The sequence below is a fragment of the Emydura macquarii genome, unplaced genomic scaffold (genome assembly GCF_026122565.2).
Source record: "Emydura macquarii macquarii isolate MOO-44397 ecotype Brisbane River unplaced genomic scaffold, CSIRO-AGI_Emac_v2 contig_1477, whole genome shotgun sequence".
NCBI lineage: Eukaryota > Metazoa > Chordata > Testudines > Chelidae > Emydura > Emydura macquarii.
In genome coordinates this window covers 10,857,670-10,879,255 of record NW_027131614.1, presented here as the reverse complement: position 1 = coordinate 10,879,255, position 21,586 = coordinate 10,857,670, and the positions used below count along the sequence as shown (strand labels likewise).

General features: G+C 43.7%; 2 protein-coding genes across 5 annotated transcripts in view; one reads left to right on the top strand and one right to left on the bottom strand.

Moving 5' to 3' along the window:
- Positions 1-19,912, bottom strand: part of NCOA2 (nuclear receptor coactivator 2) — a 256,509-nt gene extending 236,597 nt beyond the window's left edge. For all 4 annotated transcript variants that reach the window (XM_067553633.1, XM_067553632.1, XM_067553635.1 and 1 more), the window contains exons 1-2: positions 19,546-19,912; positions 403-486 (exon numbers count right to left, since the gene is read on the bottom strand). The gene's annotated coding sequence lies outside the window, so the exon portion shown is untranslated. The remainder of the gene's footprint in view (positions 1-402; positions 487-19,545) is intronic.
- Positions 18,425-19,594, top strand: LOC137156647 (uncharacterized). Its single transcript, XM_067553516.1, has one exon. The coding sequence runs from the start codon at positions 18,425-18,427 to the stop codon at positions 19,592-19,594; it is 1,170 nt and encodes a 389-aa protein (XP_067409617.1).
- Positions 19,913-21,586: the final 1,674 nt, after the last annotated feature.

The following is a 21,586-nucleotide window of genomic DNA, read 5'->3' as shown; positions in this document are numbered from 1 at the left end:
TTCTTATGTTAAACAAACTGAAAAGTCCATGAGGGGGGAGTCCATGAGCTAGATGATATTTATTTGGTTTAATTTTAAAATATAATACTCCTTGAGTAGCTTCAGCATATATTTGTTTACTTTCTTTCCCAACACAGGGCCTCATCCTGAATCCTCCTATACTCATGGAGTAGTCCTTACTCACATGAATAGTCAGACTAAAAATATTTTCACAAAATGAGCCTTTGAAATTTTCTTTTCTTACTCTCAGTTGTGTTAATTAGCGTGTATGTTATCGAAGACAGATGTTTGTGCCCTATACATTCTGATCAAAACACCTTACTTTATCATCAAATTCTCTACTGTAGGAGCTATAACTGTAACACAGTATTATTAAATGTATGTAGTTTATAGATAACTCACCAAGACTCAGTGAGGCAGTCAAATCAGTTCTGTAGGTCGTGTGTGTGTGAGTGAGCTTCAGTACTCAGATACATCTCAAACATGCTATAAACAAAAATAAAAGAGAAATGTTAGTCTTTTCTACTAGAAAAATTGAAAATACATTAATATTGCAGTATGTGTAAAATAATGTACTGATCATATAACAGAAAGTGAGCACTATAAGCTTTGCATTGTGGTACCTGCTTCAGATATCACTGTATAATTCTGTGCAGCTGAATCTATTACTCCATTGTAGCAAGGGGGCATGGCCTCTCTCAGAGACTGACAAGGAGGGACCACCACCCACTCCTGGTGGGCGGGGCCAAGAAAACCACACCCACCCTGCCAGAACCAGAGGGGCAGGACAGGAACTGGAAGTATAAAGGGCAGGCTATCTAGCTCAGTTAGGGGAGAGCTGCCAAAGGAGGAGGACATCTCTTGCCCACTGTTGGAGTAGGAACCGGATGAGAATCTCTGCTGTGCCAAAAACTTGCCCAACCTCCCAGACAACCCAGATGCTGAGGAGCTACTGAGATTACCATTTGATTGTGAACCCTGTAGAGCCAGATGACACCACCAGGATCCAGGTACACCTTGAGGGGAGGGTAGAAAGTAGCCCAGGAATGGCTAACTATAGTCCGGCTGTGGTGCTGCCTGAACATAGGTCAGTGCATTGAGGCTGGATCCCCACTGACTCAGTGGCAGACCCATCTGCCACTGTTAGGGCTCTGGGCTGAGACCCAGTGGAGTAGGGTGGGCCTGGGTCCCCTTACCCCCTGCCACCAACCCCAGTTGGGGGTGGCAGTCTCCCCACCTTAGGTCAAGAAGCCTGCATCTGTCTGCGGTCCTTCTGAGCCAGGATGCCAGGACTGCTCACCAGTTCTGCCCTGACAGAAGGCCAGAGCCCCTTTACACTGCTTGCTGACTCTGTTCTGCCATACCTGAGAGCCAGAGCCCCTAGATACCTTGCAAGCACTGCCTCTGCCTGAGGGCCGGAGTCCCTTTTTCTGCTTATTGTCCTGCCCTGTCTAATTACCCTGGTTTGAGTTTACCTTGATAGGTGTGATTGCGAGGGGGCATAGCCTCCCTTGGAAACTGACAAGGAGGGACAGCCATGCACACCTACATCTATACACATGCTATTCCCTTTACGGGTATTCCTGCTGACTGTAAGCAAACCAATAGTGATAGCGACCAATAAGTTAAAATTAATTTGAACTCTGTACTTTATTTTCACAGGGGGAAAAAAATCTAGGATGACCAAGATTCTCAACTAGCTGCTCATCACATATCAGAACTGTAATCCTTTCTTTAAAAAAATCAGAATCTGAAGCAGAGTTTACCAAATCAGTGTAGAAAGTCTCCAGGACAGCCACTACTTTCTGTATTTGGAGGTCAGATTTACTTTTTAAACAAAATTAGTTTCTAAATTTCTAAAAATAGAAAGTGCTATTATAAAAAAGCCTTTGTGCCAATATTAAAAACTTAAAATTTGCATGAAAATTATATGCATGTTCAGTAAATTCAGTTACTCTTCAATCTTCCACTTTAAAGCAAACACTTCTGACCTGTATGATAGGAACATTAGAGTGAGCCAACAAATTAAAAACATTCCTTCAGCGTAGCTTTTAGATTCCAGGAGAACAGAGGACAAGCATTTCTGCATAAAAGCAGTGCCCATTCTTTCAGAGAAGAGGAGGTGCAATATTAACTTCATCCTATGTAGTATCCATGTAACCTTTATACACAGATTCTATTTGAGGGCAGATAGCATTTTGACACACCAAACAAACTACCAAAGAAGTATTTACACCAGTATTATCTTTACTTCTCATTCTGACAGACAGGAAAAACAGGAGGATGAATTTAAGCTGCTCGCCTACATTCTAAGACCTATGTAAGGCATCCCCCAAAAGCAACCAACTGCAAAAAAAAATGTACTTTGAAGAAAATGGTGTCTAGAGCTTAGGAAGAATTACATTGACAGTCCAATTGACTTATACACCTTTTTAAAAATAAATTATGTTTAAACTTACACTTACAGGTGGGATATCACTCAGTAATTGGCCATTCTTAGAAGTTATCACCAAGGAATAGACGACAAGCTGGACAATATGTTTCCGTGCACTGCAATTAATTTGGTAGGTGTTCTGGATACATATTTCCACTACAGCATTTAAAAAGTGTGTTGGTACTAGAGAACACAAATAGGTGGTACTTTAAGTTTGTCCTCATTCCTGCTTGAGTAAGCTTGATTTAATTATATATAATCCTGTTTTATATTGACAACAAATACAACTAGGGGGATAGTTCAGAAAATTGGTGCAAAGATAAAATGACTTTAAGCTTAAGCATTTAAAAATATCAGACACCTACAATCCAGAGGCAGATGGCAAAGTTTAGTCAGTCCCTATGAGGCAGGTTCAGGGACACTTCTACAGCTCCGGTCCTCAATCATTGAGGAAGCAGAAGAAAGTGCTGGATGCTGGCCCTAGAATCTAGTTGGGAACTGCATTTTTCATAGAAGTGTTTCATGTGAAGATTCTCTTTGAAGCCAGAAGGATGGTGTAGGTAGAAGAGGCTGTATTCTCCACCATTCCATGACCACCAATCAGTCTCCTGACTTGTAGAGGGTGGGATCTGCTATTCTAACTCTTCCCAGCCTCCTAGCTGCTAAAAGTTGTGTGTCTTGGAGGAGGGGGTAAGCTGTGATGGGTTTGAGGGAGAGAAGACATCTCTCCTATTCTCTTCCTGAGTTTCCTGGAGTCTACATGGGAGTGTTTTCCATTACTCTTCACCTCCAAAGTTATTTTTGGGTCCTCTTTTGAGTATATCCATAGCTATCTTCTTGGACTGTTTGTAGCAAAGTGAAATTAACATGCTTTTTCCACAACTTCACTGCAGCCCACATGGTTCTGAATAGCAGCACTGAAACTGACTAGAATTTGTTAAATTCAATCTGTCCCACTTGGCAAGAGGAGGAGAGGCATTGGAGCTCTCTGTCTGAAGACAAAGGCAGCCCTGATAGGTTTACAATGGGAAGGTTATCTTCACAAGTGTAATTAGTGGTGTGTGGTTTGTTTGTTTTTTAAGCTTACAGTGTGCAGAAACTGGTGACCGAGCTTGTGCTCCAGAACAGAAATGTATCTGGTGCATTCAGTATAATTGAAAATATATAGAATTAATTAATTTTAGTGAAAAGTGTCAGATAGGCCTGGAGACCAAAATTTTTTTGTTAGCCAGAAAATACATACTATATCAATGTATTCTCTCCAGCTCACCCTCCCAATGTGTCTTAACTGTGACCTGGGTTGCAGGGGAGAAAATTTCTAAGAGGGAGGTTTAGCGTCTCTCCCCAGCCATTTCTTGACTTTGATACTGAATTGCAAACAGACGCCAGTGTCGATTATGGTGATGGTTTCTGGGATGTGGAAACTTATCCCAAGAAAATCAGATAGAAGCTACCCAACTCCTATCAAACGGGCTATTCATTAGCTCTCGAATTTGAATTAAATATGTTTATGGTGGTAGTTCTCAAAGGCAACAAAACAGGATCAGGGCCTACTGATGCTATTATTACTTGTATAGCGTAGCAGCTAAGAGCTCCAGTTGTGTACCAGGCCCCCACAATGCTAGGTACTATACAAACACAGGAAGAGACCTCTGCCCTGAAGACATTACACTCCAAGAATAGTGGTATACTTTGTCACTAACCAGGGCTATATTTGAACTAGGGGTGAAAGATACCATATCCTACTGAACCCCTCTGCCCAGTCATCTAATCATTCCAGGGAAACCTTTTTAAAGCTAAACAGGAAAACAAAATATAGTCGATTATCCCAGATATAGTCAATATGACATCTTTATTATTTTGAACTACTCTTTCACTCAAGCTGCAATATAATTATGGCAATATCCCTTCCATGTTCCACTGTAATCACTACATACCAAGTACAAAGGGCAGTGCTGAAGGTGCATTTTCCCTTTCAATATCTATAGGATGTGAACCACCAGTTAAGCAATTAACATCAAACTTTTATGTACTACTGCTTAACTGAGAACAAGAGAGTGAAAGACCTCTCTCTCTCTCCTCCCCCCCAGAAGAGATCACCATCTTTAGTGGGCAAGCGAAGTGAATATAATTCTACCTTTGGCCATACACATTTAGTTTTCAGACTCCTGCAACATAAGCACTAACAGCAACACATTTTGACTGTACCTTCCAGACATACTCAAAAAAGAGTAGTCAGAGGAATACCAAACAGCAGAACTGTGGCAAGGTAAATGATTATATTCAGTCTCGATTACAAATTCTCTCTGTCTTTACATCAAAGCAGCCCCCAAGTATATATATATTTTTTAAAAAACCAGCAGAACACGTGTGAACATGTTTCCATTGCAAATGCCGGCACACACATGTAACAACAAATACACTTAAAACAAAACTGTTACTACAGCTACAGTATTTTACAGCAATTAAAGAATCAATAGGTTAAACAGCCCTCAAAAAAACAATCCTAATATTTTGGCACTAAAAAATTCTGTTCTGACTAATATTTACAAGAACAAACAGTGAGCTAAAGTGAACTTTCACAGCCCAACTTTTACTTCATCATGCAGTTGTCATAATGATGAATTAGTAAATATGTGAGAACATCCATGACAAAAATTAGTGGAAAAAGCGTCATTAAACTAATCTGCAAACCAAGCTTCTATCTGAGAACATTTGATTTAAAAAGAAGTACCTCCATATTATTACTAGGCTATAGGCAACTGACATACATAACTTTTTGTGAAAGTGTTTAAAATTAATATAAAGTTAATTGCACATTAAAGGTGCCATATTGACAGCACTGAAAAACTAAGTCCCATATTCACACAGAGCAGAAATATAGCATATGCAGAAGTGTGAGCTACAACAATATGCCTTAAATTCCTAATAAGCAAGAAATTATTCCAGCCTCCATAAACATTCTTCAATCCTTGACTTCCCCACTGAACCAGTCATAAGGGGTGCCAACTGTGATATAGAAATCCCACAAAGAGCAACAATGTCTTACACTCAGTAAAGAATCAAAATAACAAATTTCAGTCACTGCCAAATAAGAATGTACTCTATCCAGCAACCCGAAGGTGAAAAGGCTGTGTGTGCCATTGCCTTTAAGTTTTCAGTTTGGTGCACAGTATACATTTTTTTTCTTCAGGGTTTGTCCATACACATGCATCTAAATAATGTAATCCAAAAATTGTGCAATCCCATGGTTTCCATACCATTGGGCCCGCACTCCGAGTCGTACCACTATTGCTTGGCTCAGTGAATATGCAAGCGTTAAATAAGTAAATAAATTGCAATTCATAAGATATGTAAGTTCACACTATGTTCTAAGGCTCCCTAACAAAGGATCATGTCATCTATCTAGGACTTATGAATGTCAGCATCTTTTAATAGTCAGTTTTCCCTTTGATTTATGATCTTTAAACTCTTTTCCTTAGATTTATATCTTAATATAGTTTTAATATTTGGAGTATTATTTTAGCACAACAAATTATCTATTTCAGAGAACAAATTTAATAATATACAAAAATAATTAGATATTGCAGAAGTTATGTTTTAACCTAAAAATACACAAAGGCTTTTCAGAACAAAAACCGTCTGAGTGCAATTAAGAAATAGTGATATTTTCTGTCATTCATAGCTACCAAAATGAGAACAAAGTAAGAATATGATCAGCTAGTGATTATACTAAAAAAAATTGTTATAAAAGCCATTTAAGGAACTGCAAGACTTATGCAGTTGTATCGTTTTATTGCTAAAGGGGAAAAATGGTTTAATGTTAGTATTTTATGTAGCTTTGGACATTTCAATTAACTTATTTTAAGCTTTTTAAAAAGTGATAATACATTTTCAAAGGAAATTGTGTCCAAATGACTTGCATAAAACTCTTAAAAATAAGATATTTCTTTAAATCCTCATTCTAATGGCATATAGTATACAAAAAAAAAAAAAAAACCTGGAAAAAAAGTCAGATGTGAAGAAAAGTTATTCAAGCCAGCACCTGTGCATATTCAATAGCTATTTTTCAAACTCTCCATTATCTCATAATAATATAACAACCAGCAAAATGACTTCAGTGAGAATACTCATGAGAGTAAGCATGACACTGAATAAGTGTTTCCAGGGATCAGGCCCTTGGTCCATAAAGGATTAACCTCCTCCAATCAATTTTTTGACCTTGCAAAAACTGCTCAAGACTGCCTGAAAATTGACACAACAGCTAAAAACCTGCATATTTTAATCCCTCAACTCAAATTTATGAAACTATGCAGGATGTAATTTAACATGTCAAATTTCTGCCTGATGTGATTGTAAACAGCTAAGCTACTGAATCATTAAATATAGGGTGTATTTGTGTAATGGAAATAGTGCTGACAAACCATTAACTGTATTGAAACAAAGTAGTCAGATATAAAATATAGCTACTGATGAAACAAATATGAATGATCTTTTATCCACAGCGTACTCCATTTTACCATTTGCTAAATTACTATTTACATTTGCTAAAAATATTGTTTTAATGCAAAGCAAGTGTTCTGAGAATTGTATTGTCTACTGATAAAATTTTAGCCAAATATTCAACATTAAATCTGCAAGCTATTTGCTAAGCTTCATTATCTTGACATCTAAAAGTCAAAGAATTCTTCTGTAAAACTGAAATTCCCAAGAAAAGAAAAGCTCAGATCCTGTCTGTAAGCACACAATGGAATCATAGCTGACGATGCACATTTTTTTCTGGATGTCTCCATATGCTCAAGAGTTTTCTTCCTCCCTCCCCCCCAGCCATGCATTAAGGGACTTACTACTATCTGTCACCAGAAATATGAGAACATTTTCAGTGATTGAAGAGAATGAAGCAAAATACTGTGTTAAATGTTAAGCTTGAGTTTGTGTGTGTGTATATATATATATATATTTATATTAGAAGTGAAGGCACATGCAGTGTAGCCATCTGTAACTAAATTAACTGATGGCGAAAACGTGTGGAGGGAGAATGTGTAGTAATATATAAACTGATTAAATACAAATGTTAATATTTTAAACTAAGAAGAACAAGATATGTCAATACAGTATGAAACTATATACTGTATTGTAACAAAACACATCTAACCTGTGACCTCAAAATGCACCAAAAATATCAAATCCTCATATACTTCTACCTTAAGCATTTGAAAATTGCATTTCTCTCTTCAGTATGCTAAGAATTTTGCAAATACTACATTCAGACTTGATTGTATTTTTATTTTATTGTTTCGAGATGCCTATGACAGTAAATGCCTTAAATAAAAAAGAACATGGCAAACATGAAGAGCTTAAGCTTCTTTTCATTATTCAATGCACAATCTTTTCCTCAGAAAGCAGAGAGAATTTGGTTTTTATTTCAATATAGCAAACACTGATTTAAAAAATATGAATGAACAGTTTCCTCACAACACAAATTTGAGCAACCCCTGTAGCCTTCAGAATTCTAATCCAGGATTCTTGCATGAGCTCCAGTTTAGTGCAGGAGCGCAGCTTCTGTCAATATGCCAGTGACATCATCAACAAAGGAACAGAACAGAAAACAGTGGACATTGTAGTAGCAGCTGTCTTTCTAAATGACTTTGTTATTCCTGCAGAATAACCTGTGCTTGCTGTGGATGGAGCAGAGCCTCTTCCACTTTTATTTTAAAATTAAGGGAAAAGTTGTGAATATCAAGAATACAGACACCTTAAATCTGCCTTTCTCCATAAAACTTCATAGCCTGTTTATAAAACACTCTGCATCACAAGTAGCGATAAAAACATTAGCACTATTCTTAAATAACTCCCTTTTGAGTCTATAGCATTAGGATAATTAGCATGCTACATTAGATGTGGACAAATCCTAGTGACCTGTCACTTTTCTGTGGGTAAGTCATCTTTGATCATTTTCTCCTTATATAACATGGCTCTATGTTTAACAGCTCGGCTTCTAACTACATTCTCTTATCCATCAGCATCATGCTTTTAAAAAAAACAAAAACCACAACCACTCCCTCCTCAAATACCTGAGTTTCAGGCACAGCAATGAAGACGGCAGCATAGTGCACTAACGAACCCAAAGGGATTTACAAATTGCCTTTTTACAAAGGAGCCTTCATAGAGTGCAAAGCAGTCATGCAACATTAGGACTAGACAGATTCCTTTCTTTATAAAATAAAGGCAAAGTCTAACCTAACGCTTCAGAAAACAGGAAGTTGAGGGTTCCTCAAAGTTTTTACTTGAAGTGAACAAGCAACCACAGTAATAAATAATATAATCCACAAGATGATTAGGCCACATTTTACTCCCACAGTAATAAATAACTCACTTATTTAAAAAAACAAAGAGAGTCCTGTGCCACCTTAAAGACTAACAAATTTATTTGGGCATAAGCTTTTGTGGGCAGAAACTCATTTCTTCAGACGCTCTTTAAAAAGTACTTACATTTATTAATGCATTATTTGCCCATTGCTGTGAGTGTTAGTATGTATATTGCAACAGACTGTGATCAGTGTAAACTTGAAACAACACAAAAGAAGTCAACGATCACACACAGTTATACTGGGTGATTTCTTCTTAAGGGCTAAAAAGAAATAAGGAACAGATCAAAACAATCCATAATTTTTATTTTTATCTCACTATTGACAAAGTGGGCTTCTATCCACGAAAGCTTATGCCCAAATAAATGTGTTAGTCTTTAAGGTGCCACAGGACTCTCGTCATTTTGCTAAAAAACAGACTAACACAGCTACCCCTCTGGAGCTCACTTACTTAAATATTTATGAGATTGGAGAGATGATACTTATTTTGTCTTTTAAAAAAAGTTCTGTTCTAAACATTTCTGTGCTTTGACTCCCTTTATAAGGAAGTGTGAATGAAACCTTAAATCACCAAGATTGGCTGCATGGATATTAGAGATATCATGGTACTCTTCATAAACAGTGCTTTGCCACTGTAACTTTGGCCAAGTTTCCTCTTCCCTTTGATCACCCACTAACATAAGGAATAATGTGGAATTAATCCCTAGAATACACTCCACAGGAATGGGAGGGAGAGGAGTGTCAGTACATTGTATATATACACACACACACACACACACACACACACACACACTGACCATGTGTGATATCCTCACTGTAGTCCAACAGCCCTAAAGCTGTGCATGTAGGGCAACAGCACAATCTAATTTTGGTCAAGTGACCAACTGCTTGCCATTCAGATTGGTCATGAAAATCTAAGCAAACTGTGTGCACGTAAGTACACAACAGGACATCCTTGAGGATAATAGATTCAGTATAACATTATCCAGAGGTGGTGCTAGCCCACTGGGGGCCCTAAGCAGGAATATTTTACCCCCCACCCCACACTTCAAAAAGCAAATTGGTGGCCCTCTTGAGCTGCTCAGGGCCCCAAGCAATTGCTTATTCTGCTTATCCAACATGGACACTTCAAAAAGGCTGGCCAATATAGCAGCCAGCAGTCCTTCAAAACTGTTGGGATTGGCTCTCAATATGTTTCCTACCTTTGTCATCAAGTGGGAGACAACCAGGAAATCAGCTGGCTAGAGTTGATTTTATATAAGGATTTCAGCAGATAACAATCCAAAGATAAAACACATGATCACAGTCTTCAGAGACAGTAGTACAAAAACAAACACACACTGCTTTCAGGTAAAAACAATTCCTTTGTTTTGGCAGATGAGGAAAATCTCTGACTTTTTCTCTACTTGGGCAATATAGTATTGCTATAGCTCTCCGCATATCTGTGTAGCTAGAGCCAAACGTCAGAATGGTCATGATATTTTACAAGCCCAGGAATAAATATCTACTCGCCTGCCCCTTACCAGAAAAAAGAGACAAAAAAATCCAAAAGTCGATGATACTTATTCACTCATCCCCTCCTCCTCCTAGCCTCCACCACAAAAAAAAAAAGGATTCACCTTCGGCAAATAGAACTTTTTAATAGCTGAATTACACATGCATATTGGGAGGTGTTTATGTGTGGGCATACTTTGGATAAAGGTAAATATATTAACAAGTGCCGAGTGCCTGATGTCATTATTTCTTGGTGGTGCTAACAATCTCGTTGATTTTTTAAACAAACAATTTCTAAGACTCCAATAACCTTAAACAGGCTTCTCGCATATGATTAAGAGTGAGCTACACTTGTAAACACACCTACCCTTCTCTGTAAAGAGGAGCATGTGATTTCTATGCTAGGAGGAAATACCCAAGCCTACGTCTAGTTGTGTACATAAAGACCAGACTTAAATTACAGCTCACACAGGCTTCTCTGCAGAGTGGGGTAGAGCCCCCTCCTACATTAGGTCACTGGGTCCCCTAGGGAATGGGTGGAGTAGGGTTTAAACACACATACCTGAGTCTTCCATGGAGGGGGGAAGGAACTAGATACCAACCTCCCACACACACACTTGACCCCCTCCCCAGATCCTGGGGCTCAGATGGCTGAGGGAACCTGGAGAAGGTAATTCCTCCCCACCACACACACTGGCGCCCAGAGGCAGGGAGAGTGGCAGCAGGCCACAGCCTGGGGTGTAATGCTACAAACTGCTACCGTCACAATTTGCTATCGGTAGCAGTTATTAACATCTAGGTGTTCTTTTTTGCTGCCCTGTCACAATTTGCTGCCTCTGCCTTGCCCCATCTCTGGTCCAGCTGTAGCATATTGTGACAGATGGAGGATTGCCTGTCACAATTTGCTACCTCTGACCTTCTCCATCCTCTAGTCCTGAGGTAGCAAATTGTGATGGATGGGGGATCCCATGCTGCTAATTGCTACCTCTCACCTTCCCCATCTTCTCATCCAGAGGGTAGTAAGTTGTGATGGATGGATTCAACTGACACCATTTGCTACTTCTCACCTTTCCCCATCCTCTGGTCCAGGACCTTTTCTCCATCCTTGGGTACAGAGGTAGCAAATTGTGATGGATGAGTGTACGCCTGTCACAATTTGCTAGCTCTCTTCTTTCCCCATCCTCTGGTCCAAGGAGTAGCAATCTGTGATGTTTCGGGGCACTCCAGTCACAAGTTACTACCACTGTAAAATTTCTATTTTAAATTTGGACATAAAGAAGGAAAGATATTTTTGTCATTTGCAAGAGCATTCTACAGAGTTACACTGCAGGGCTATTGTATGTAAAACCCTGAATAAAAGTATTCCTTTTCTTTATTAGCTTCTTTCCATTGTAGATTAGAAACTGCATGGCCTACAGTAACAAAACATTTAATATATACAAAATGCAAGTGTAAAGCATTGTAAAAGGTATTTGAAATACTTACAAATACCTTCTTAAATTATTAGGCAGAAAAATCTACCTTTTTTCCTTATACAGACCTCCCCCCCACTCTTGTCACTGTTAAACATATTGATCAAGTTTTCAAAACAAAAGTTTGCACTTCTCTGCTTTGGCACAAAATCAGAGTATACTGCCCTCTGATCTTCCAGAGACATTTTCTCAGGACTTTTCCTCACTGCTAAAACTGAAGCACCCTCTCCTCACTGTACTTTTCCCTCAGAATACCCCTACCAAACACCTTAGTTACCCCCAATTAAAAAAAAATCACCTTTTTTTAGCAGTGAGGAAAAGGCGTAAGTGCTAGATTCACAAAGGGACTTAAGCATTGCAACACTCAGTATCACACCTAGCTTTTAGGCACCAAGTCAGTCACAGGAACACCACTGTAATTCACAATTCCTGAGTTAGGTGTCTAAGCTCTCTATACAATGAATTTGGAGAGAGAGGCATCTCAGAGTGGGACCCACAAAAGCTGCTCCCTAGGCCAGATGCTGCCTAAAACAGCCAATGGGAGATGTTGACCAGAGGAAGTGTATGCTAAATCCCAACCCTCACAGAGTTCAGTCCCTGCTGCAGGTAGGCACCTAGTTCTGCCTTGTGATCCACTATGAGAACCCCTCTCCTGGAGTCAAGTGGCTTAAGTGCCTAAGCTGTTTTTTAAGAGAATGAACTATGCAGGTCCTAATTCCACACAAAAAAGGCCAAAGGAGAAGGAACCCACCCTCGCAACTTCTAATCCAGGTTAGAGCACTCACCTGGAACGGGAAAACCTCTGTACAAATCCTGGATTGAACCTGGTTCTCTCACATCCCAGGCAAGTTCTCTAACTACGATCTAGAAATAGATGGTGATACCATGTTGTCCTCCTCCTCCTCCAGCCACATTTTGAATGGGTTCCGATCCAGTATGCAGCCTCTGAGAACACATTGCCCCACCCACCCACCTCACACCCAATTTCTCTTATTGGTGAATCAATCTGGGGTTTAGGTAGAATATTGGCATTCAGAAGCCAAGTAAGGAAGCAGCATGCATGCTCAGAGACAGAAACACAGAAGGAAATTTTACCCTGAAAATGTAGATGCTGAGTTTAGGAAATTGCAGGGGAGCCTAAAATTGAGACATAGGCAACTAAACCTTTTTGAATCTAGGTCTAAGTCTCAATTAAAAAGGAACAAAGAGGATCCAGGAATTATAGACCAGTCGGCCTAACTGGAACAAATTATTAAACAATCAATTTGAAAGCACCTACTGAATAATAGGATAAGAAATAATCAGCATGGATTTGTCAAGAACAAACCATGCCAAACTGACCAAATTTCCTTTTTTTTGACAGAGTTGATAACCTAGTGGGTGGGGAGAAGCAGTAGATGTGACATATCTTGATTTTAGTAAGGCTTTTGACACAGTCCCACACAACCTTCCCATGAACAAACTAAAGAAATGTGATCTAGATGAAATTGCTATAAGGTGAGTGTACAACTGGTTGAAAGGCCATATTCAAAGAGCAGTTATCAATGGTTCACTGTCAAACTGGGAGGGCATATCTAGCAGGTCCCACATAGCTCAGTCCTGGGTCTGGTACTATTCAATATTTTCATTAATGACTTGGATAATGGAGTGGAGAGTATGCTTATAAAATCTGCAGATGGCACCAAGCTAGGAAGGGTTGCAAGCACTCTGGAGGACAGGATTAGAATTCAAATGACCTTGACAAATTGAAAAATGAGTCTGAAATCAACAAGATGAAATTCAATAAAGATAAGTGCAAAGTACCTCATTTAGGAAGGAAAAAGCAAATGCACAACTATAAATGGGGAATAACTGGCTAGGGGGTAGTGCTACTGAAATGCATTTGGGTGTTATAGTGGATCACAGATTGAAAGAAAGTCAACAATGTGATGCAGTTGTGAAAAAGGCTAATATTCTCAGGTGTATTACCAGGAGTGCCATAAGAAAGGCACAAGAGGTAATTATCCTGCTCCACTCAGCACTGGTCCTCACCTGCTCAGCCTCATTTGGAGTACTGTGTCCAATCCTGGACACCACACTTTAGGAAAGATGTAGACAAATTGGAGAGAGACCAAAGGAGAGCAAGAAAAATGATAAAAGGTTCAGAAAACCTGACCTATGAGGAAAGGTTAAAAACTAGGCATGTTTAGTCTTGAGAAAAAGAAGACCGAGGTAGAATCTGTTAACAGTTTTCAAATATGTGAAGGGCTGTCATAAAGAGGACTGTGAACAATTGTTCTTCACATCCACTGAAGATCGGACAAGAAATAATGGGCTTAATCTGCAGCAAGGGAGATTTAGGTTAGATATTAGGAAAAACCTAACTATAATAGTAGTTAAGCTCTGAAATAGGCTTCCAAGGGAGATTGTGGCATCTCCACCATTGGAGGCTTTTAAGAAGAAGTTGGACAAACACCTGTCAGGAAGCGTCTAGGTTTACTTCCTACTGCCTTGACACAGGAGGGTGGACTAGATGACTTCTCGAGGTCATTCCAGCCCTACCTTTCTACCATTCTATGATTCTATAATGTGGCCATGTAATATACAACATACATGCCCGACTTCTTCAGCTCTTCTTAAGAATGTCAGCATCCTCCTCCTTTTCAAAATATTTCTCAGTGTTGTCAGCAAAACCATCCGTCACAGCAGACATGTGCATTCTCTTGCATTGATCAGCCACTGATGTCACAGGGCTGTCTTCAGCAGATATATTTATAACATTTCCCCCTCTTGAGCTCTGATTACCTCAGCTATAAGGTGAATAAACAGGGAGTGCCCTGCCAAGCAGCTTTCCTACAATGAAAACATCCTATACCACTTCAGAAACAAATATAGAGCGTATCTAGTAACTGCCACCCCCTCCTTATGGATGTATCTGAGTCAGGTGATCAGCCCTGCACGATGCATGTGTGCTGAGACACAACATCACAATGTTCTACATGAGCTGAATATATTTCTGTTGCAGCTTATCATACTGTGTCAGCAAAGCTTTGTGAATATTGCAATAATCAACGGACTGATTAATACTACCATCATAATGTAAGAAAGATGTAAACACAACAAATGCTGTGTTTATAGGTTAAATTTTCCTGGGAGAACATGCATAGTACAAGATAAGGTTTGTATCATGTGTAAGCAGGTAGAGGCTGAGATGAAAGAGGAATCTTTACAGTTAAAAGCACCAAATACATGGCTCAATAGGTTAATTCTAATCGGACTTTGTATGCATTGCTCATAGAAAGAATGGCTGTACAGCTAGGCCAATACCCTATGTGTACACAGCAAGATCTACCATGATACTATCAGGCCTTCAATCTCCTGCTCATGAAAGATGTCCTGACCAGCTCAGGACAAAAAGAAGGAGCAGGTTCACCTAAAAAAAATTTAACCTTAAGCCATTTATTGAAATTTTGTCAGGCCAAAGGTAACAAAGAAAATTGAGCGGGGGGGGGAAAGCCTCTGTTAATTCCTTTAGTTTAAATGGGTAAACCGCTTAAAGCATGACACCCGCATAAATGGGGGGCTGCAGACATTCAGGCACTAACACATCTGATTGCAAAGGAGCAGTTTTGGCCACTCAATTAGTATCAGAGTTGTCAAGCTATGAATAATAATGGTTAATTTAACATCTGAGTCAGCACTACAGTCTGTATACTCAGTGTTAAGAAAATATGTGTTTTTGCCATGGGATAACTACCATATCATATCATTATCCCCCTGTAAAAACACAGTGGAGACAAGGCGCTTCAGTTTCTCCAAAAAGCAACCAATACAAAGGAGTAATGGGATTATTCATCTTAAAAATCCCTGATTTTGGCAGTACAGAACAATAAGCTTGTCAGAATGAAGACCATCACTGAAATGTATTATAACAAAATACATAGTATACATAAAAGGCTACAAAATTAAAATACTCAGAAGTATAAACAATTTAGAAGAAAAAAAAATCAACATTTATGTATGCAGCAAATGAAGTAATGAAAGATTAAAAGTGTACACTTCAGTGTTTGCAGGATGGGAAACTACTTACAGGAATAAGGATTTTTATTAAGTTTTCAATTACAAAAGGCAGAAGGAGTCACGTTATTCAAAGTCCAAAACGGTACTGAATGTTATAGGGATGTACAACTGTTTTAGGTATATGGAGTCTTTGGGAGAGGTAACAAAAGAAACATGAAGCTAGTGTGTCCTAACGGCTCAGAAACAAAAATAAATTAAAAGAACCTAAAATGTATTTATTTATTTTAAATTCATGATTTTCAGGTGCATAACTTACAATTTTTGAATTCCTGTGGTTGTCAATCTATTTTTGGGGTTGTATGCCTATTTGTTCGAGAAGGATTTTACACAAGACAGTATAGTGCCCTAACGGCGAGATTTTTAAATGGTATTTAGGCAACTAGTGGGATTTTCAAAAGCAAGGAGATGCTTCCAACCTGGAAAAAGCTGGCCTGTAGTGACTATATGGGAACCAAGTTCTACGCACAAGTGGTGACATGTAAGAGGACAAGAGTATTGGATAGAGAGGTAAAATAACAGTTGATAAAGGCAATCCCCATTGTTAAATTAACAGAAACTGAAGTTTTGACATCAATCCAGGAAATCAGTCAGCATTGACTCCATATGACCCAAAGAATAAACTTGTGTATAAAAAAAAAAAGAAAAAGAACAAAAATTTAGAATTAAGAACTAAATGCTGCAATACAAAGAGTAAGTCCTATAGCAGAAATACAGAAATGTGATTGCTGAAGTTACTAGCAACTATTATTACTTTAAATGATTATTATTAAAAACGTCAATTAAATAACACAATGACATCTATCTGCCCAATGTTAACAAACGTAAATGAGGAAATGCTTAGAGAAATAAAAATAACATTTTTAAAAGTCAATAATTTAAAGGAGTGAAACTCCATTTACAGTAGATTGCAAGAAAAAGGAGTCCTGTTCAGGCAATCAGAACTGCAGATCAGGCAAATCTGTGAACTGCTGTGAGGCTTTATTCAGACATATAAACCAATAAAGGATTCTTTTAAACACTAAAAACATGTTTGACAACTATAAATTTTAAGCTGGTGAATGTCAATTATTTAATTGAATCAAGTCTCTTTTAGCCGCTCAATATAGCATATCAGATAGAGAAGTGCAGCCCTGTCCAGGCATTAGACACACTGTGCCTTTAGTACAGAGGTGGGGGGGAAGGGACAAGCCCCCAGTCGCCGGCCTGGGGGGGGGGGAAGGAGGAGGGCACCAGGCCGACCCTTCGTGACGTGCAGGAGGCAGGGAGCGCAGGTGGCTCTGAGGGGCACCCCTCAGCCCCCCCATGCATTGTGAAGGGCCGGCCCGGTACCCACCGCCAGACCGGGGGGGTGAGGCCACCGTGTCCAAGCTAGTGCTGGGCTACAGGGATGGAGCAGTGGGTAAGCACCAGGCTGGCAGTTCATGACGGGCAGGGGTGGAGGAGGCTCTGACAGGTGCCCCTCTGCGCATCCCGTCCCATGCATCGTGAAGGGCCGGCCTGAGCCCTCCTCCCCAGGCCGGGGAGGTGAGTTCACCCCTGTCGGAGCTGGCGCCAGGCTGCAGGGCTGGAGCAGTGGGTAAGTGCTGGGGGGTGGCGCAGAGCCAAGACTGCATTTGCATGCCCCCCCCCTCCCAACAGGTCTGACAGACCCCCTGCTCCCTGAGGCAGCTGGTGGATGGTGTCAGGATCCCTCCAGTCCTGCATGGGGGCAGGGGAGCGAGTGACGCCTGGTGGGGGGACGCAAATGTAGGCTTGGCCCCGGGCACCAGAGACTCATGGTATGCTACTGCAGAAGTCTCCAAACCATGGGGCATGGAAAACATTCAGGGAAGCATAGCGGGTCCCAAGCCAACCCTCACTAGGGGTGGTGAAGGAGCGCTACACAGCCCTGCGTTGCACTGGCTCCATTTCCAGTCACTGCCTTGCTCCCGGCCCTCATTCCCGCCCCTGGCTCCAAACCCGCCCCTGGCTCTGACACCCAACTGCATCGAAGCCACAGTTTCACTCTAGGCCCCAACCACGGTTCTGCTTCTGGCCCTTTCTGGGCTCAGAGCAGTCCCCCCTGCAGCCCTGGCCTCAGCTCCTTTATCCCAGCCCAGCCTCAGCCCACTCCCAACCCCTTGGGAGGGAGGGAGACCACTGACAAGGGTAAGGGGACGCTACGAAAAAGTCTGAGGAACACTGCTGTAGGAGCACAGCCCTGGGCAGCGGGAACTAAGATGTCCCTTCCTCTAAGGGCAAAATGATCCCCCATCACCCTTTTTCGCAGTCACTGCACATGGCTCACCAGGTTTGTGGTAACAGCTCCCCCCCCCCCTTTAATACTCCCCCTCCAGTTTTCCCTCTGTCACCCCCTGAACCCCTCCCCCTTCACATCCCTGCTATGGCCCCTCTCATTCCCTGCCTCTCCAGCTGTCTGACCCGCCCTGCATTCAATTGGGCGGCCCCTAGCACAGACTCCTCCCCTCTAGTAAGGGCAGAGTCCGGGCAGCGGCTTCAGCAGCTCTTAGTGCGTATGCTCATTTGATACACGCATGCTCAGTTAAGTACCAGCCGCGCAGCAACAACTCCGGACTGGAGGGACAGCAGTTTGTAATATGACACCAGACCCCCCCGCCCCGCCCCCGCGCGCGCACAGCCGGCGGGGGACGGGTCCGGCGAAGGGGGACTGGGACTCTGGGAGGGAGGCGGCGGCGGCGGCTCTAATGTCCCCCCCGCCCGCTGCGGGGAACCCCCCGCCCGCTCGGTACCGCTGCCCTGGCAGTCCGAAGCAGCGCACGTCGTCGTCACCGCCGCCTCCCCCCAAGGCGAGCGCCCCGCCCCGCGAGCGGCACCAGCTGAGCCCCGGCCCCGCCGCCCGCGCGATCCCCTCCCCGCGGGCGGCGGCGCACACAGCAGCACTGCGGCGGCGGCGGCCGGGAGAGCCCCCGGGGCGTAGGCGGCCGCAGGGCCGGGGCCCGGCCGCGGGGAGGGGCCTCCCGGCTCCACGCCCCCGCGCAGAAAGTAACTTAGAGAAGTTGGGCTGCCCGCAATGCCGGGGCGGGGAGCGCAGGGAACCTGCGGGTGCGAGACGGGGCGAAGCAGCCGCCCCGGCCCCGCTACGCTCCCGGGGTGGGCGGGGGGACAACGTCCGCCTCCCTCCTGCTCACACACACCCCGACCTCCCCCGGCGGAGGGGAACACTCCCTTGCCCCCCGCATTGTCCCCCTGACCCCGGGGGTCGCATAGCCCCGGCCCGGTCCCCCTCTGCCGCCCAGGGCAGCTACAGCCGCTGTCCCCCGCCGCTCAGCCAGGGGAGGGGACAAGCCCCCCATACCCTTAGGGAGAGCCGCTCCCCACCGCACCCCGCGTCCTCAGCAAGGGGAGGCGTAATCGCCCCTGTTTCCACTGGGGCTGCAGACAGCCTCGCTGCTCGGCCAGTCCTCAGCGCGCACCGCCGGCTGGAAGCGGAGCTAGCCGCGCCGTGTGACACCCGCACCCCGCCAGCGGCAGCCCCCCCCCCCACTCTCCCCCTTCCCCGTGGCGGGGAGCAGCAGCCGCCCCTTCCCCCTGCCATCCGCTGCCTTTCTGTGCCTGCCGTCCCCGCACCACCATTGCCCGAGCCGCCACCACGGCGGCTCCCCCGAGCTTACACAACCCGGCTGGGAGGCAGCAGCGGGCAGCCACAGCCCGGCCGAGAGGGCAAGGAGGGGAGGGGGAGGCATGCGGGAGCGTTTACCGAGGTCACTCGTGTCTCCGGCTGCTGCTGCGGCTGCCGCCGGCGCTGACCTTCGCTTTGCAAGAGAAAGCTGTGGCTGGAGCTGCGGCCGCCATGTTCCCGTTTTAATAACTGGCTGCTTGTTTATTTCAATGGCGAGAGACCCTCCCACAGCTCCCCCTCCGCTACCCGGAGAGGAGGAGGGGCGGGGAGGGCTGCCCAGCCGCCAGGCGTAGTCGCGCCCTCCTGCCTTCCCCCGGCACGGCGGCGCTAGTCGACTCCTCCCGAGTCCGGGCCCTTTCGCACCCCGGGCGGCTGAGAGAGGCTGCCTGGCCGCCAGCGAGGAGGAAACTTCGCAGCCGCGCTGCTGCGTTTCCATGAAACGCCCCTGGCTGCTTGTGGCCCTGCTCTGCAGGGGACAGCGCGAACGGGCGGGGGGTGTTGCCAAGCGCGCCTAGGCGAGGGGAAATTGGCCCATTGACCTACATAGCCCGAGAAGAGACCCCGGCCCTCAGCCGTGGGGCTGTGCGGTGCATGCGATGCGGCGCGGCTCTTTAACAGCCGTCTTCCCAGGAGGTGTCGCCTTCCCCACAGTCGCTTGAGACTTGAGAAAGCGGCTCTGCGCCGGTTTGTGCAGCCCCTATTCACCACAAGGAGGGGGGCAGCCCTCGCTCCTAGTGTCCCCAACAAAAACAAAGGGGGGGGGGGTTGTTATTGGAGAGAGTAGCCTCAGCGCGGAAAGAGCCCAGCTCCATGGTTCACAACATGGCACTGCGAGGTTCTGAAGACGCAGGCCCCCCCTTCGCTGGCTCTGGATAAGCAAATGTAGCAGCTCTGTGAAAATGTGGCATGTATTGGATTGGGGGGAGGGCTGGGGTGGCCCTTTAGTTCGGTTCTAGATCCAGCACCCACTGACAGAATTTTCCACCTTTAAAAAGAAAAGGCAACTTTATTCTGATACAGATTACAAACATCACACTCCAGTCCATTTGTACCCACTCTACATTTACTACATTCTTAGATGAACGTCATGGCCTATATTTTTCTGCTAGAGCCCCCAAGAATATTACTGCAAGTGGTACAAGTACCAAACACCTATACTTAAATTTGACCAACACTTTCCTGTAAGATATGGCATTTTCAGTCGCTTATGACGGTCATTAACTATCTTGGCTGAAACTTCAAATGCTGCATGTTTGTTGAAGATGTATTTTTAAGGGCACGTCTACACTACAGTCTAAGTCAACCTATGTTAGATTGACTTACAGCCACTGCAGTAATTACTGCGATGGCTGTTGTCCACACTACCCTTCTTCTGTCAGTGGTGCACATCCTCACCAGGAACACTTCCATTGACTTAAGAGGAACTGGGGAGACTGAGAGCCAGGGTGCTCTGCTCCACACAGCTCCCTGCTGGGAGCCCTGCTGCCCCCTGGGGTTTCTCACTTTTCCGCTCTCAGCTGGGGGTGATGGGGCAGCCACCCAAGGCTTTTCTCCTTTGGCAGGGAGATCCATGGACAGAGTCCAATCGGCTGCCATGCTCCTGGCAGGGGGCAGCTGGGCACCCTGCGGGGAGCCGAGACCCAGCAGCAGCCCGGCTGGGGGGCCAGGAGCTGCTTTCATGTCAATTTAATTGACAAGACAGCCAACAGCTGATGTCAGGAATGCAGTGTCTGTGTAGACAGACTAACCCCCTAACTACACTGACACAAGCCTCGTGGAGGTGGAGTTATGATGTCCGTGGAATAGGGCACTTATATCGATGGGAGCGAGGCTGTAGTGTAGACACTGACATAGTTAGGTCAACATAAGCTGTCGTATGTCAACCAAAAACTGTAGTGTCGACCAAGCCTAAATTTCAGCAAAAGTGGCTTAACCATTTCTCAGAACAAGATTAAGGAAAAAAGACAGTTTTGTCCATGTTAGAAAAAAAATCTTACAACACTTTCATTGAGAAGCTCTAGCATCTCTATGCTTTGCAGCAGCGATTTAAATTGGGGGGGGGGGGTGTCACACTAGTGTCACCTTTTGTGATCCCTGTATAAATTTACCCATATTTGGA